The 17,894-nt window shown below is 35.4% G+C and overlaps 1 protein-coding gene across 11 annotated transcripts; it reads right to left on the minus strand.

Annotated features, from left to right (window-relative positions):
• Positions 1-5,544: 5,544 nt before the first annotated feature.
• LOC100703668 (uncharacterized) lies at positions 5,545-17,400 on the minus strand. Of its 11 annotated transcripts, none has more exons than XR_003214215.1 (16): positions 17,317-17,385; positions 17,043-17,062; positions 16,538-16,633; positions 15,920-16,122; positions 15,798-15,822; positions 13,139-15,463; positions 12,872-12,891; positions 11,799-11,990; positions 11,323-11,525; positions 11,215-11,242; positions 8,923-10,936; positions 8,652-8,674; positions 7,947-8,138; positions 7,361-7,563; positions 7,220-7,232; positions 5,545-6,879 (listed from the first exon to the last, which is right to left on the minus strand). XR_003214215.1 is itself a non-coding variant. In XM_025899023.1 (6 exons), the coding sequence occupies exons 3-6, from the start codon at positions 11,917-11,919 to the stop codon at positions 10,842-10,844; spliced, it is 447 nt and encodes a 148-aa protein (XP_025754808.1). In that variant the 5' UTR covers positions 11,920-11,990; positions 12,872-12,891; positions 13,181-13,416; the 3' UTR covers positions 10,476-10,841. The 11 variants fall into 11 exon arrangements, 4 of the variants coding, with proteins under 4 accessions (XP_013121654.1, XP_025754808.1, XP_025754809.1 ...); XR_003214214.1 differs by having other exon boundaries at positions 5,546-6,879; positions 17,043-17,065; positions 17,317-17,400; XR_003214213.1 differs by having other exon boundaries at positions 5,546-6,879; positions 17,043-17,065; positions 17,226-17,370.
• Positions 17,401-17,894: the final 494 nt, after the last annotated feature.

Consider the following 17,894-nt stretch of genomic DNA (forward strand, 5'->3'; position numbering starts at 1 on the left):
ACCACCAGAATTACTGGTTTACCACCTGCAAGCAGAGAGACAACAGGATCAAATGATTCAGAAACTCTGGATCATTTAACATGGCCTGCATGTTAAATGAAGAAGAAAGAAGAAATACATGAATGTTCATCACAGGTTTTTTCAGATATACCAGCAGTATTGACTGAATGAGCCACTCCCTGTGACATTAGTCTGCTCACATTAACTGATACATACTGCAGGAATAGTTTTCCTATGTTGTGGTTTTTTATAGTTACTCTATAAAGAGAGAGATGCTACATCTTTTATGTAGCTATTGGAACATATGCAGACACACTTGTGATGGCTTGTTCAACCTAATAAGGTTGTTTTCTTAAGCTTTTATGAAAAAGTGAGCAAGATTGAATTAATACATGAAGAAAGTACATTCATTCGCTTTCTAATTACAAAAAAAGAGTGCATGTGACAAATGTCTTTGTGTTCACATTTTGACAAATGTGAACACAAAGGAAGTGGGCACCTGATGTAATACCTGTCACATATGGGTAGAATGCTCTATTTTTTGCTATGATGTTTTTCAAAATACCTTCATATAATTATTTTGAATAGGTTCTCTATCATTCTGATGGCAGTTGAAAACTAGTGTGAATAAGCACTTCTTACGGGGTATTGTGTCCAGGGCCTCGGCAATGTCTGCTCCAACTTGTGAATTAACAGGACAGAAAATCAGAAGGTAGTCAGATTTTTCTGGGGAGGTCACTTCCATTTGACCGATACCTTTAAGCCGTTTAATAAAAGAATGATGAGCTTCATTTGTTTTTCCAGCCGAGAGCGCAAAGAATCTTTTCCACAACACTAAAGATAAATTAAAAAGGAGAAGAAGACAAATGTGAAGCCACACATCTTACACACAATGAGCGATAATAGACATTATGTATTTTGTGTTTAGCTTATTAGATGTGTTAATTACATTAGGCTTTAGGCCTAGAATCCAGTCAGTGACACCCACCCCGCAGTACCCTCTAGTTGCCAGTGGGGTCACTGACTGGTCACTAGAGCACCCTGAATGGGGCTTGAGCAATGGGATTTCACAGAGACTGTATGCAATCTCTATACTACAAGTGATCACATATCCAGTTCACCATCAGCCAGGGTTTGTCCTCTATAGTTACTTCCTTTTTATCCTGTAACACCAAGTGTACCATATTATAAATGTGAGTTTTTTTTTATAAATAGTTATACATCATCAGTGTGACCCCACCCTGTGTAGGTCAAAGTTATTGAAATAAGGGGGAAACTCCAATCACAATTATCTGCACACTCAGTTAATCATAAGATTTTTTTAAAAAACGCAGTTAAAAATGTAATTGCCAAGTGTAGCTTGTTCTCATTAATAATATTAACCTTTTTTCTTACCATTTTGTTTTTCCATGTCCCTGAGAAAGGATACAAAACAGAAAGGAACCTTTAATCAGCATAATATAACAAAATGTAATTGAGATAAGAAAAAGCAACAGGTGTTGTTATGCATCACAGATTCCTCATAGCCACAGCTGCTTTGTATAAGCTTTTCCTGGCCAAGAATACTTACAAATATCTTAGAGATGTATTACCTGCATTAGTCTGATGTAGCAAAGCTAATCAGCAGACAATTACTGAGATTTGGAAACTTTATTTCTTCATATGATTGCCACAAAAGATGATCTTCCCCACAGCAAAAAATAAATATAGCTTCTTCTTGTTCAGCGCCGCACTTTAAAAAACAAATACTATTATTAACAACCAATCACATTAAAAGTCAGTGCATTCAGTCAGGTCGACATGGTGAAGATGACCTAAGCTAATCAGGATGGTGGAGAAAGGTGACTGAAGTGAGTTTGAATGTGGCATGGTTGTTGGTGCCCGATAGGCTGGTCTGGGTTTTCTTTACACAGTCATCACCGTGGTTTACAGAGAATAGCCTGCACAAAACAAACAAACAAACAAACAGTAGATGAAGCTATATACAACTTTGTTAATGTGCACTTGTTAGTGAGCATTTTCACTTCCTATAAGCATGAAACTATGTTAAATGTAAGTGTCCTCACACACACACACACACACACACACACACACACACACACACATTCACCAGCACACACAAACACACACAGACCTTTCCTTTCTTCCTGTCTCTCCCTCACCGTTTGTGCCTGATGCTTTCCTCCTCCTCTTCCTCCTCTCAGCGCCTCTTTGTTGCACCACTTCCCTCCCAGAGTTCCGCTACAGATGTGTGTCGACAAAATAAATAATGAGGAAATACCGCTAGAGTATGAGGCGGCGTTAGGGACATTATTACGGAAGTGCTTGCACACACGCTACTGAAACTATCTGACAAACATTGCCGGAACTTTGACACACATACCACTGAAACTCTCACAAACATTGCTGAAACTTTCTACTACACAATACTAAAACTCCCACACATACACACTGCTGAAACGCTCAAACACACTGCTGGAAACCAAGAAGATTTCAGCTGAACAGGAAGTTAGCTTCGAAAAGAGCGTATTTTAAAACGCGGCTAAAAACATTCTGATGTCTACTTCACAGCCTCTAGCAACCTAACTGAAACAGCAGCATTATTTAACTATGCAGTCATTTGAAAAAGGACATTTTCATAGTACTCCAGTAAGTCCTGTGCCCTTTTAACCCTTTAACACCTAGTGTATCATATTGATACATACAGTTTTTTGCCAGGTTTTGGGACTTTAACACCAACAGTGTGAATTTTTCCCCCTGAAAAACCTAAATAAATTACACAATAAATGTTTAAGCAATTAAAAAAACAGATAAGCAAATATGATACAAATTAAATGTCATACGATTACAAAAGAATTAAACAAAACAAGGTTAAATAAACACTATTTTCAAAAAATTAGAATTTTCTGGCAATTATTTCATGATTCGGGCTTCAAAGGGTTAATTCCTATGGAAGCAGTAATGGTGCACTTACGTTAACACTATCAAATGCAAAAACCACCAGCCAGCATGTTGGACTGTCTCTCCAACAACAACTACAGTAAGGACAGAATAGATACTAGATAATAGCCTGATATTTAGGGTGGTACATAATGAATTATTGAGTGATAGAAGCAGCATTATTACCCTCCAGTGTTATCCACATAAGGAATTTTATTTAAAATGATAGAATCTGATTACTGTAAGTCTTCTGACATCAACAATTAACCACAGTCAACTGCCACTCAAGATGTTTTTGTCCTTTTCAGATCATTCTCCATAAACCCGACAACTTTTCAGTGGTAACTCTGGAAAGCAATAAAATCAGTATATTATATCCAATAGATCTAAATAAGTGAAAGCCTTGAATTTAGAGAGACAAACAAATTCTGCTAATTTCTTTTTTACACTAAATAGTTGATTAAATTTAAGCAAAGACCACCCATGTCTTATGCTACCGCACTTTGTCTTAAAAACTGATTTTGGAAAATATTTGGTAACTTTGTAAGACAAAAGTTGTGCAGTCATCCTTACAATCTTGGAATATTTTTCACACATCAAAGATAGAGAAGCCTAAATAAAGACAATAGAGCACTAAATCGTCTGGCATCTTTTACAACTCAGTCACAGATCATGAAATAAGGTTAGCAATTTCAGTATTCTTAAATTTTTGACCTTATTCACACAAATCACATGGATACAGCAATATTAATAGAATAACAACAGGGGGACAACATTTAATTGTCCCCCTACACAAACACACACACACACAGACACACACACACACACACACAGACACACACACACACACACACACACTTAAACATACCTGCTATCTCTTGTCTCTCTTCCTCCATGTGCCCAACAATCTCCTCTTCCTCCTTTCAGCGTCTCTTGCCTGTACCACTTTGGTCACACTGTCTCACTTCTTCAGAGTACCTCCCATATAAGTGTCAATTATGATTGATGAAAGCACACACATTTGAGGTCATTACGCCAATCGGCTTGTGAACCATGTTGTAACCTCAAGATTAACTTGCATATTATCATAAACTGCAGTGATTTTATCCTGACATAGTTAAAAATAAAGGGAGTTGGAAATGTTCTTAAAAGCAGCACCTCTTTTTCTTCATTTTCATTTTTTGTTTCCTAAAGGCGTGTTTTCCATTTTGGAACTAGGATGATCTCACTATCAACCCAAGTTTGGGAGAGACTTTTAGCCTCAGCAGTGTAGGAAAAAATATGGCAAGTAAATAGGAATTACTCTGTGCTGTGCTACAGCTACATGTAATATTTTATTATGATGAGGGGAAAAAAGTAATGTTTTTAAAAAAGTTTTAAACTTTTTTTTGCCTTCTACTTCTTCTTTCATTTGTTTTTCATTTTCCTGTGCGTGGGCCTCTCGGTCTCTGCCCAGAACACCCACTGAGTAATTTGGGCCCATCCTGTTACATTATAGGTTTGATCAAATTTGAACTAGGAAATTGCCCTTTGAAACGTGGATATTATTCTCTTTTACTCATGAAAATCAAGATGCAACAAAGAACTACAAAGACAGTGCTTAAAAATATGTGTCTAATTGCTGTATCTCTGGGAGCCATTACTAATATGAATTTTTTATTTTATTTTATAGCTTTCGCCAAGAGAAAATGGTAAATGGTACTTAAATGTCACATTTCCATTTAAGTAAAACAATAATAAAGACTTTACTTTAAAGAAATGATCTGTAAGATGAAATTCCTAATTACAGCCACACAATCCACCAATGTCATGTTGAAACAGCCATTAAGAGAAGATAAAAATGAGTATATAAAAGAATATAAGCTGAAGAACTGGAAACATCAAACTGCAGCATATAGATATCAGAAATGCCTAAATGACAATTTACAGTCTATTTATAATAGACCTATGATACAATTTATATTACAAAAATTTGGGAAATATAGATTTACAGGAAATAGATTTATAAGAAAAACTACTTATTAGCATTAAGCTATTAACAATACCACACTAAATTACTCAGTGATTTTATGTAAACCTCGTATTAAATGGTATTGGCAGCTCATAGAGACTTTGGATTCTTAGTGTCTGGGTTCTTCTCCAGCTTTCAGCTATTACATAATGAGGATGAAGGCATGATGTATCACCACTAGAATTACTGGTTTATCACCTGTGAGTGTGGAGACAACTGGATAAAGTAATCAGAAACAATATGAGAAAAAAATAGTTAGCTTACTTATTCTACATGACTCTACATGGCAACTCATAGAAATCCTTGACAAACATTACACTGTGCAAGATAGAACGTGCTTTTTAAAAGTTATTGTTAACTTCATCACCTCAAAAATGAATGTAATTTAATTCTTTTATGCAGAGAAATTGTTTGTTTTTCATACTGTGTGTTAATTATATGCATGAAAATGTGGCTAGGCAAAACCAAACTGATCAGAATGAATCCATCTCAGAGAGAATGAGTGTCTTTTAGGACATGAGCTTCTTTTATTGATAAATGAAACTGCAAGTGTCAGCCAGTCAGATATAAAAAGTGTCTTTATTTCATAGTCAGAAGAAACAAACTGTTTCTGCTCAGTAAAGGAAAAGGAACCATTTGAAAACATATTAAATATCAATAAAATAAAATCAAGCTTGACATCTATAATTGTATGGACTGGGTAATATGTGAGGAATGAAAAGATCCCACATTATTTAATGGGAAAATGATCTACCTACACACGGCTGATTTCAAAAACATCCCAAAGATCAAAGAGAAAGAAAATTACGTGGCTAAGCTACGTGGCTAGTTAGACAAATTAACATTTTTCATTCCAGCAATTCAAAATGGTAATCAGCAGTTTGTATGATCCTCACCAGTTTGTATGCATGCCAGGCAATATCAGGGTATGCTCCTAGTGCGATAACATATGGTGCTAATGGATCTTCGTTGTTTCATGCCAGATAGTGGTTCTGATACTTATTAGACCTTGGCTAGTGCTGGGCTTGATGTGACACCCTCCATGAACATTCAGCTGAATTGTCAGAACATGTCTTACTGGACATGTCTCAGAACATGTCTCATGAGCACACTGGTAGGTTGCTCAAATATTAAAAGACACATTATTTTGTAAGAAGGTGTACTATAATATTATTGATTAATCAACAGACTGTTCAGCAGATCTTTCTTAAAACATCATACATGTATACCGTATTTTTCGGACCATAATGCGCACCGGATTACCGGCACACTGTCGATGAACGGATCTGTTTTCATTAGTGCTGTCAGCGTTAATCCCGTTAAAATGATGTTAACGCCATAATTGCATAACGTGGCAATTCTCCGTTAGCGAGTTAGCGAGGATCACCCCGTGCATGGGGCTGCACAATGTCAACGCGTTAGTGCGGTTAGCTCGTTAAAGCGTTAGCGCCATGCAGCCCGGTGAAAGATGCATGTTTATAAAGCATCCAAACCAACCAAAGCAACCAAAACATCTTTTTAATGAACTTTTAGCCTTTTAACATGTCTGCAGTATTACGGAGTAATAAGGAGTAAATCATTAAGAACTCATTTTCTATCTTTAAGCTCTTTTTTTTATTCATTTTTTTCTTATACATATATATAAATTCATCTTCACACAGTGCGTAAAGATTATCTGCAGATCTGGTATGTTTACAACATTACACCTCTATTGTGACCCAGATATAAAACAGTGATAGATACATAACAAACAGTATAGATCAGTAATTCTACCCCAAAACTAAAATCTATACCAGCCTTCATAACTATAAAGTATTAAAGGTAATAACAGCACAATCAAGAAAGGTTACGTTTAATTTAGTTGCACAGTGACTTCCTGATGGATCATTTTATTGTAATACAACAGCATGTCCAAAGACTCCTCAGATCTAAAATAAAGGCAGGAAAAGGACAATAAGTCAGCTAAATATAAACCAATCTATAGTACTTATGAGGATATTTAATTGTTTAATTCAAAATTTTAACCATGTTTATACATGGTTTTATTTCTGATGGACATTACAACACTAGATGCAATTTTGTTGACTCTGGAAACCAGTAAAAATAATCTAAGATCAAATAGACAGTAGAGAAATATACTATTGTTTAGAAGGAAAGAGTTCAAAATGTCCACTGAAATAACATTATATGGCTGGTGAAATTTGAACCAGAAGGTTTTCATCAGTTTAAAAAAATGGCGTAACATAACATCAAGACTGTCATACTTACACCACAAAATCATCTGAAGAATAAAAAGAAAGAAAAAGAGAAAGACAGAAAGTCATTATCACTGATTTTTAAAAATATCACACCACACACCTCTGTCATTGTATATATGTGTAATACCAAATCAGTACGAGAAATCATTACCTGATAAACTGAAAGTTTAAAAAGCTTGAGGAGTGTTTTTTCTATGTTATCATTGAGTTTGCAGTTCAGGAGTTTGTCCTCATAAAACAGACAGTCCACAGTGAGATGAACGTTTGGGTTGTTCACCTGTCTCTTACTTTCAGATACAACAGAATGAGGATTGAAAGTATGATGCATCACCACCAGAATCACTGGTTTACTACCTGTAAGCACAGACGCAACCAGATCAACTGAGTCGGAAACAAAGTGAAACACATTGATTAAGTTTCTACTTTTGTAGCTCATACTGCAGACCATGAAGGCTGTTAAGCATGACCCTTTTGTCACAAATATCTTTTATTTATTTATTATTTTTAGTCCATTAGTCCATATTTATTTCTAATTACTTATTTATGTCTCATGACAAATTCATATGTTAAATATACAGAAGTGGATACCTTATATAAAACCAGGCAGATGCAGATAAGCTGTGGTCTCAAAATACATTTCTGCTATTATACCATTCACATACAGTTACATTTCTCAGATTACCTTCCTATGTTAAAGTTTTATTCAATGCTAAGTAATCTCATATAGTATTTCTTACAAGGCAGGTTGTTCAGGGCCTCTTCGATGTCTGTTCCAACTCGTGAAACAATAGGACAGAAAACCAGAAGATAGTCACATTCTTCTGGAGAATTCACCTGAGTTTGACCAATTCTTTTGAGCATTTCAATAATGGGATAATGAGCCTCATTTGTTCTTCCCGTCAACCAGACATGGAATGTTTCCCATGAAACTAAAGATGAAGGAAGAGAAGATTTGGGTATTTTTCCAAAGTAACTCTTTAAAACTGTTACATATCCACACAATGTACATACTGTGCAATTATAACTGCAGTCATAATAAAAAGAAAAAACACCCTTTTGCAGTTTTTGTAGTGTTATTTAATCAAATTATGTGTGAGCACGGAACCCAAATTCATCCACAATGTGGTTAAGAGACTGCGAAAGTCAAACAGAGTCATACTTATTGCTGCTAAAGATGGTTCTAGAAGCGAATTATTGGTGTTCTTAGATTTTCACACACGCACATACATGCGCGCATGCAAAATCAGCAACATTAGCATTTATGTTTCTGGCCACTTCTCTCAGTCCCCTTTATTTCCCTTTTGGCGTTTAAATTCCTTTATGCTACAGCTGCAACTTGCTCTATTCATCAGCAACTACACAGTTAGTGTTGCCTGCCTGCAGTATGGAGGCAACATTAAGTGTTTCATAAAATAAGAACATAGGTTGTCTTTTTTTCTCACCTTGCTCTACTTCTTCCTGGTCTCTGTGTCGGGATTATGAAAGAGAAAACAGCTTTTAGTCTGAATTTAACAATCCAATAAATACAGCTAGTCAGTTAATATGTAACAAGGTTAGTAAAAGGTGCCCTTACTAGAACCGGAAGACTAAGCTAAAAATAGAAAACAACCTTAGATGGATAGAAATCTATTACTCCTAATGCATGGCAGAGCGGCAGCATTTCACAGCCTAAGAGAGATGTTTTTGTTTTTTAAAATTCAGATGTTTACTTACAATAACCTTTGGTAATCTCTTGTGTCTGACATATTCTTCACCACACTGAAAAACAATGAATGCTTGTCTATTCCAGTACTTTCACTTTTGATTTGCAAAGGGTCAGTCAGAAAACAGGTACTTTTAGTGTCACATGATGCTGCTATCTGAAGACAGGCGTTATTCCAGTTCATTTCCCCTTTCACATGACATCTTTTTACAGCATCTCCACCTAGTGGACACACTATTTCATGAGAGGAACAAACCACAAAAGTGTTTGTTACAGCATAAAACAATGTCAATTGTGCATTTGAAATATACAGTATGTTCACAAAATTGGATTGGTGCCTCTGTACTTTCTAAAGATTACTGTATTTAATAGAAAAGAAAGAGCTGAACATACACTTTGTATGAAAGTTGCATGTAGCCACACTGATGCCACACTCAGTTCCAACCGGGTGCTTTGAAAAGTCACATGAGAAGCAAGGGCTGAATCTGACTGTAAAACACACTGTATTCTCATATGGCATTGACTTGTCAATCATAGCACAGGCCCATCATAAAGCATACTCTGCTTTATCATCCTAAGGCAGGGACTGTACACCTGGAAGTCATGTACATCTTTTAACACTTCTCACTGCTTTCTTATGCCCTCATGTTGAGCACATTCAAGCAGTAGCTCAACTTTGTCATCAAAAATGAAGTGACACAGAAACACAGTGAAGACAGTTTTCCCCTCCAATGCAATTGATGTGGTCATCTCCAAAGCTAATTCAGCAATACCTAAATTGAGTCTGGGTGCTATAACTCTGATCCTTTTATTGGTCATTTTCTACCAATTAATCTAATGTTGTTCAAATGGTTTGTGGTATTCATTTGTTTGTATTATCTCTAATCACCTCAAAATTTGATATTGCTATTGCAACTATAAACCATTCATGAAAGAGACCTTAATGATCATGTACTAAAGCGTTGATGTCAGAAGATTTTTTTTTTTTGCTTTTTTCAAAGCAGACAGGGCTGCCAAGATGTGATTATAATTGTTAGCTGATTGAATAACTATTCATCTTCTGTAAAATACCTATAGAGGAAAATCCACAACTTGTTAATATTTGTGACAGCCTGCAAGAAAAAAGTATAATGACAAACCAAAAAGAGTTTTCACAGTCCAGCAATGCATTGTTTTCTTCTTAAAATAACAGAACTTTGAAAGATACAACAGAACATGTGAACATAAACTGTCTCAATAAATGCTAAAAAATATATATATTTCTGTTTAATTACCAGTGTTTTATACTGATCAGAACACTGTAAATAACCAAGTATTTCCAGCAAAAAGAAAGGTTTCATCTAATTTTATATGTTTCATTTTTTTGGAAAGTAATTCAAGAAAAAACTAAACCAAAGCAGGCGATGTAAACTAAAGGTCACATCTATGAGTAAATTTTTGGGAAAATGTAGTAAAAGTATCACTGCTAAAGGTGTATACTGCATATGAGTTTTCTCGCTTTATTTTTTATAAAATTAATAAATAAACTATTGAAACAAAGAGATAAATAAATGAATACAGAAAACACACACATATACACCTGATTTAATTTGTACTTGACAAATTATATAATCTCAACATTATAATCAAATAAAGCAGAATAATTATTAACATAATAAATATATCATTATTATTATTATTATTATTAACAAAAGTGATTACATTTTACCCCAACACACACACACACGCACTCTCAAACTACAAACTTCATATAAAATCACATAATTTCATATTATCATCAAATAAAGTGAATTTGTTCACATATCTATCAGTATAATCTATAATATATAATATAAGCGTTTACATCATTTCACTTCTATTCTAGTTTTGCTAACTGATCAAGAGACTCAGCCCTACAAACGCCCACATCAGCTTTCACTGGCATTTACAGCTACTTTCCTTTATGCATTTCTATCATTAATACAGGTAATATCACACCCAAAACTACACCAACTGATATAACCACTGTCAAAGGTATCAGCCAACCTAAAAAAAAACAAAGAAAGAAGAAAGAGCAATAAGTCTGGTATCATTTACAGTTACCATTGTTATATTCTGATTAATATGATTGACAGTGCTGTATATGGTTTTGATTACTCACAAAAGCAGCAAACAAACAAAATTTAAAATAAATCAAAGCAATGTATTAGGCTGAGAAACAAATGTGATCAAGTTCAAAAGCTAAATTACATCACATTTTACACTAAAACACTTTAGAAAAAACTGACTAAATTAAAAAGAAGAAATATTACAGTCACACTTACGGCGATTCAAGTTCCAACGGGGAGACATCTGAAAGAAGGAATGAAAGAAATCAGCCACAGTGATCATCCTTTACTGATAATAAGCCTTGTGTTAGATCAGTCACTTACCTGAATAGCAGGAACCCGCAAAAATTTCTTCACCTCATGCCACATGATCTCATTCTGGTTGGAATTCAGGAGTTTGCCTTCATGAAACAAACAATCCACAGTGAGGCGGACATGTGGGTCATCCACCTGTCTCCGGCTTTCAGCCACGACACAATTACTATCGAAGGTATGATGCATCACTACCAGAATTGCTGATTTACCACCTGAGAACACAAAAAAGAGAGGGTGAAATGATTCAAAACAAGAAATTCAAAACATGTTTTCCATCTGTAGCTTATGCTGTAAGAACATAAAAGCTGCATGCGGCTCTTTGCCTGAAGAGCCACATGTTGCTGAACAAGTTTTATATGTAAATACTGCAGAGGTGGAGAACTAATGTAAGACCAGTCACATACAGTTGCATTTTTTAGAATACCTTCCCACAATCATTTATAAGGTTCAATCAATGCTAAATAGTATAATGTAGCTTTACTTACGGGGCATGGTGCTCAGGGCATCTGCGATGTCTGTTCCAACTCGTGAAACAACAGGACAGAAAACCAGAATGTAGTCACATTCTTCTAGAAACTTCACCTCTGTTTGGCCAAAGCTGATCATCTTTTCAACAATGAATTGATGAGTCCCATTTGTCGTTCCTGCCACGAAGACGAAGAACTTTTTCCCCAAAGCTAAAGATTTTATAAAAAAAATGGATAATTGTTCTTAACTTTGTGTAGCTGCACAGCTTGAAGCAGAAGAAGATAAAGCTTGAGTCCATTGTGCAAGTTTCAAAATAATCTAAAATCATGTCAACTTTTCACCTCAATGTTAATTACAGTATGTATAACATATGAATGTAAATTTTATTAATGTAGAAAATTTCATTAGACACAATGTGCTTAAATGTAAGAATAAAAAGGTTTTAATTCTGTGTTTGAAGGTCAGCAGGCAGCTTCTTTGAAATAACAGGAAGTACCCTTAGCACACTTAGATCTAATTAGACCTGAAGAGATCTAATGAAAGTCCATCTAAGCAAAATAGATTTTTTTGTTAGCAGCTCCCAAAATCTGTTTAAACTTTAAACCACAGAAGTAATCATAGACCTGCAGCTCTGCCCTTCAGTTTAGAGTAACATGGATTAACATGCGTATACAATTTCCAGTTAAAAGAGAAAGTGAAAGTAAGTTAAACAGTGTAGAAAAAAACAGAGCATGTTTACTGGCCTCCAACACCATGGTACTGTTAACCAGAGTTTAAAAGTTCAAAGACAACGCAGTCGCAGTCACAGAAGTGTAAAGATGCATTAAGTGCTGGTGCATCTAAAACTAGATGTAAACATGAAAAATGAGGGTAATTATGAGCAGCAGGAGCAATTATTTACATTTCTAGACAGTGAAAATACTGCAAGTCCAGTATCCACTCTCTTTTAACCAAAAGAAATTCCGATTTTAGTTGCAAATTCTGCAATTCGCCAAACTTAAAGTACCTTTTTACTAGTCTGCTGCATGGTGCTGTCAGGAAGTGTCAAGTGTTTGAAATTAAGTTAGAAAAAACAAATGTAATTGCTCACCATTTTCTTCATTTGTGTTTCTAAGTAGGGACAGGAAAGAGAGAAAGGTGCCTTTAGTCAGACAAAGCTGAATAACTAGTAAATAGTAAATAACAGGTAAATATGCGTACATCCTGGTAACAGCTGTTTACACTAGAACACTGCGTTAAAAAAAAAATGAAAAAAAACCCCCCAAACCTTAGCAGTGTATAATCTGTTAACTAGAGATTTAGCTTTTAACAGTCTGAGAAAAAGGATCTAAAACAAATATTTAAGAAGCTTACTTACAAAGTACTTTGATAAGCTGTTGGTGTCGCTGCCATATCTTACCAAACGCTCAAGACCAATGAACACCCTCCCCCACGTCCAGTCTTCCTTCCACTGTTTGTTGAAGGCAACGTGTCAGTCACGAAACAGGAACTGCAGACATAACTGTGTTCTGAAGGAAATAAGATAAGAGCACAGCAGCAGCGGAGGAAATTTAGTTACTATAGTGTGCAATACAAAGGCACCAGCAGTATGTTGGGGTCTTCAAACTACATGATTGTTTGGGGTTTTGGGGTTAATTGCACCATATAGCGTAGGTGTACACGTAGGTGTACGCAGTTAATATTTACCCATGCTTTCACAACAACTTTTACTGTTTGTTCTTCTCAAGAAATATGACAAATATATCCACTGGGTGGCAGTGTTGTAAAAAGACAATCTGAAAGTGGCTCTGATTGGACTGAAGTCAGTCTTCAAACACCAACTTCATGTGTCACTGAAATCTAATTTATTATATTTATTCTAACTAAGAGACAAGTGATGTCAACTTGTATTCCTTTTACTCTGTCCTCATACCAGCATAGTGGTTTCAGGTATCTACCGATAACGAGTATGCAGTACCAAGGTTAATTACGCTGTTAATCAAGCTTTGTTTTTTTTAATGTTTCAGGCAATGTCAGTCTCACCATAAATATTACTTCCCTAATTTGTTTTGAATGTAAATGTACCTAATAATTATTTATTAGTGACATCAGGACAAAAATATTTAAATTAAAAAATGAACAAAAGGTGTTCACTTTATGATTTATAGTCACGCTAGTTTCTTCTTTCCTTTTCTCAGTCCTTTTACTGTTCATACCATCATACACACATGCACACAAACACATGCAACAGCTGACATTAAATAAAACTCACACACTTGGGGACAACATGTTATGTTACTGTAAGTGCAGTAAAAGAATTTATTGTCACTACATGCACGGACAGTGAGAGTGAGCGAGAGAGAGAAATAGCAGTGTCAGCTCACTTGACCACAGTTGCTCTTAAGTTAAAAACATTTGCCAACATGCAAGTAAATACTGGTGGTTAGCTACAGTGAAATGCCTTTCACTTAGCCTTCATTTTCCTCTGTGTTGTCTCAGCTCTCTTGGTTACTGATGCTGATTCTGCATGGTCTAGTAAACAATATGATAGTAATTTGAATAGATTGGCCATATCACATTGTTTTCACTGATATCAGATTCACGTTTTGAGTCCAGATCTGACAAATATCAGATCCAAATATGTTTATATTTACATTACCTAAGAAAAAATACTACATATAGGAGATTCATGTAGCCACACTGATTGATTAGAAACACAGTGCATGTTCATATGGTATCAACTTGTCATTCATAAGGTTGTCCCGCTCTATATCACACCCTGCTGTTGTTTTTGACTCAAAGGAAGGACTTCATTTTTTATGTTTAGGACAGTTAATGCTAAAACATTTCAACTCTTTTCCTGTTTTATTTACATTTATTTACAGTGGTTTGTGCAATTCAACTCAGCTGTAAATAAACAAATATTTCCAGAAGGTAGGAAAGTTGCACCTTGGAGTTGCACCCCATTATTTACTGATGTGAAAGTAATACAACAAAAATACAATTCAATAACAGATATAAACAAAATGTAACATGTCTGTATAAATTACAGGCAAAATGCAGTCAAGGTATTGCTGGTTAAAGGATGTTATGTTAAGTAAGAGTTTACTCACATAGACAAGCAACAGAAATATGAAACATTTGAATTTGTTATTCACAAATTTAGTTTTAATAAGATTATTTGGACAAATCAGCAGAATTACATCATAGAGATGATTTGCTTTTATTTATAGCTTCATCAAGTTGCAATATAACCAACAAGATACCCCTGATGTGTGAAATGATTTTAGTAAAATAACACTGTATATCAGCACAGCAGTGCACAGATATACAGTGTTGTTTTATAGGACAATTTGTTTTCATGAAAATGTGCATCTAGTTTGCTGTCTGCATTAATGACATGGCTAGAAAAATGTCCTATAATGTCCTAATAATCTTTCTCCTTATTATTGTTGTTATTGTTATTGTTGTTGTTGTTGCTGAATCGATTACCTAAAATATGTGATTATGTAATTATTTCCAACTTGGCCTTGAACTTAGCCATGTGACTCCTTGACCTTAATAAATAGATTCCTTTTGATTTTGCTATCCAGGGACTCCTCTCACAGCCCTATTTTCTTTTTTATATCAGGACTGTTGAAATACACATAGATCACTACAGCAGTTAGAGCAGCAATCCCAAGTACTCGAGGATTCATCAAATCTAAAATGAAGAATAAAAGAGCAATGAGTTACCTCAGATCATTCTTACAGGCCAAACAATCCAAAGTCATTATTAGAATATTAAATTCTATGATTAAAAGTTTTGAACACCAAAAGACTATTTACAGTATACTTTAATATGTTTAAACTATATATTCCTCTTTGTTGTATACAGCAATGGCTTGGAGACTTAGTCTCAATCCATGAGCAAGTAGGCTTTATTCTAACCTACTGACTTATCAAGACAAAACAAAGAGGGATAATTGCTTTAAAATGTGTCCCGTAGGAAAACACTCCTTAACGTTATAGTATGAAACTGGAACAATCATACTTACATTTTATCGTTCTGAACCACGAAACCTGAATAATAAAATGAAACAAAGAAAGAAAGTATTTGAGTATATGACAAAATAATTATGTGTAAACCTGATAACAGATCGATACATTTTGTCATTACCTGGAAAGGGGAAACTTCCAAAAGTTCTTCTATTTCATTCCACATCTTATCGTTAAGTTTAGAGTCGAGGAGCTTGCCATCACGAAACAGACAGTCCACAGTGAGGCAGACATTTGGGTTGGTCACTTGTCTCCGGCTTTCAGCTACAACATAATCTGGATTGAAGGTGGGATGCATCACCACCAGTATTACTGGTTTACCACCTGTAACCACAGAGACAACAGGATGAAATGATTCAGAACCATAACGTAAACGAAAATTTGGATTACTCCATCTTTAGATTATACTGCAGGACATAAAAGCTGAACATTCTTCTACATTAAACAAGATTCTTCACCTCCGATTACTTAATTCTTGTTTTTATTTTTTTTCATTAGTCCACAAAAGATATGAGAATAGCCCTTATCTAAGAAACAATATTGACACTGGATTTATCAGCATATCTCCCCAGTTACTTAGAAGCACCAACTCCTTCACAATATTAGTGAAGACAATAGAAAAACTAATTGAATTTTCCTCACGGGGCATGTTGTCCAGAGCCTCTCCGATGTCCGTTCCGACTCGTGAAACAACAGGACAGAAAACCAGAAGATAGTCACATTCATTTAGAGCGTTCACCTCTGCTTGGCCAACATCTTTCAACCTTTCAACAATGCGACGATGAGCCCCATTTGTATTTCCAGCTTCAAAGATAAATAATTTTTTTCCCCGAAGCTAAAGATGGATGAAAAAGAAGATTTTAGGCACATGCTTATAATTTTTATGCAGTTTATGTTGTGTGTGTGCCAATTATATGAATAATGATCTATATCAGCAAAACTAAAGGAAGTAGGTGAATTACTGTCAGTGTGAATGTAGCTTCTTTTCTTAATGAATGGAAATGCACATGTCAGCTAATCCAGGTAACACTGGATTAGCTGACATGTTACTGGATTGGACACTAGATCAAGTGCTCCCCAAATCTAGTGAAACCACCACCTTAAGTCAAAGATTCAATCCTCTACTTCTCTTTATGTCTTTAACGGTTCCCTATTATCCTGCAAAATGCTGCATTCACGAACTGTCAGCTGTGTGGCGCCATCAAGTGTTTAACAAACGCAATAAAGTAAATGTATTTTCTCACCATTTTCTTCTTTCTTTTCTCTGCTGTGGGAAACAAGCGGGAGGAGAAATTAGCATTTAGTCGGAATTTAAAAAGTTAAACAAATTCAGCCAGCAGGTAAATATGTGGCAGGGTTGGTAACACTGAAAGCGCTGCACGAGCTTTTACTGGATCCAAAGTAAAAAACGAAAAAAGAAAGCAAACCTTAGAAGAGTGTGAGCTGCATGCACGTTAGAGATGAGGGAGCACTTCAAAGCCTTATATGGTTAGTTAATCATTTTAAAAGTCGACTTACGGAGGAGCTTAATACGTGACTCGTGTCTCTGGCACACTGAAGACGCTAAAAGCCCCTCCCCTCCCCTCCCCCTCTCACTGCAGCACTTTCACTTTTGATTTGAGAAAGAAAGACAAATGCAGAGATAAGAATGACGTGTTTTGAAAGAGAAAATACAAGAAAGGTAGGAGGTGTGAGTTATTAAAAATCATTGTAAATGTGTGCGATACAATTTAAAGATGAACCTTGATAAAAAGAAAAACAGTTGTTTGTTCATCTCATTAGAATCTGCAATACTGATCACGACCACTGGGAGGAAGTGTTTTAAAAAATGAAGTCAGTCCAAAACACAATCTTCACATGACACTGAAAGTTGTAGTAGAAAATATCAGGATCTCCCACCCAACAGCTCAGCTAACTACATTTATGCTGAAGAGAGACGAGTGGCATAAAATGTATTTCCAAAATTAGCTGCTGAGTCAAACATGGGCTGCCATGATGTCACTGACTGGTTAAAGATATGTCTCACTGTTTTGAAGTGAGAGATAATAGACAAGAGCTGGATCTGACTGAGAAACACATGCTCATATGATATCGAC

The sequence above is a fragment of the Oreochromis niloticus genome, linkage group LG15 (assembly GCF_001858045.2).
Source record: "Oreochromis niloticus isolate F11D_XX linkage group LG15, O_niloticus_UMD_NMBU, whole genome shotgun sequence".
NCBI classification, from domain to species: domain Eukaryota; kingdom Metazoa; phylum Chordata; class Actinopteri; order Cichliformes; family Cichlidae; genus Oreochromis; species Oreochromis niloticus.

What these genes read in the sequence shown, in the direction of transcription:
- LOC100703668 (XM_013266200.3), bottom strand. Translation starts at nt 9,095, where the DNA reads ATGAACTGGAATAACGCCTGTCTTCAGATAGCAGCATCATGTGACACT. An exon ending in GGCCCTGAACAACCTGCCTT is followed by an intron (nt 7,564 to 7,946) that starts GTAAGAAATACT and finishes CTGTGCTTACAG; the next exon opens with GTAGTAAACCAGTGATTCTG. An exon ending in TTAAACTTTCAGTTTATCAG is followed by an intron (nt 7,233 to 7,360) that starts GTAATGATTTCT and finishes TTTATTCTTCAG; the next exon opens with ATGATTTTGTGGTGTAAGTA.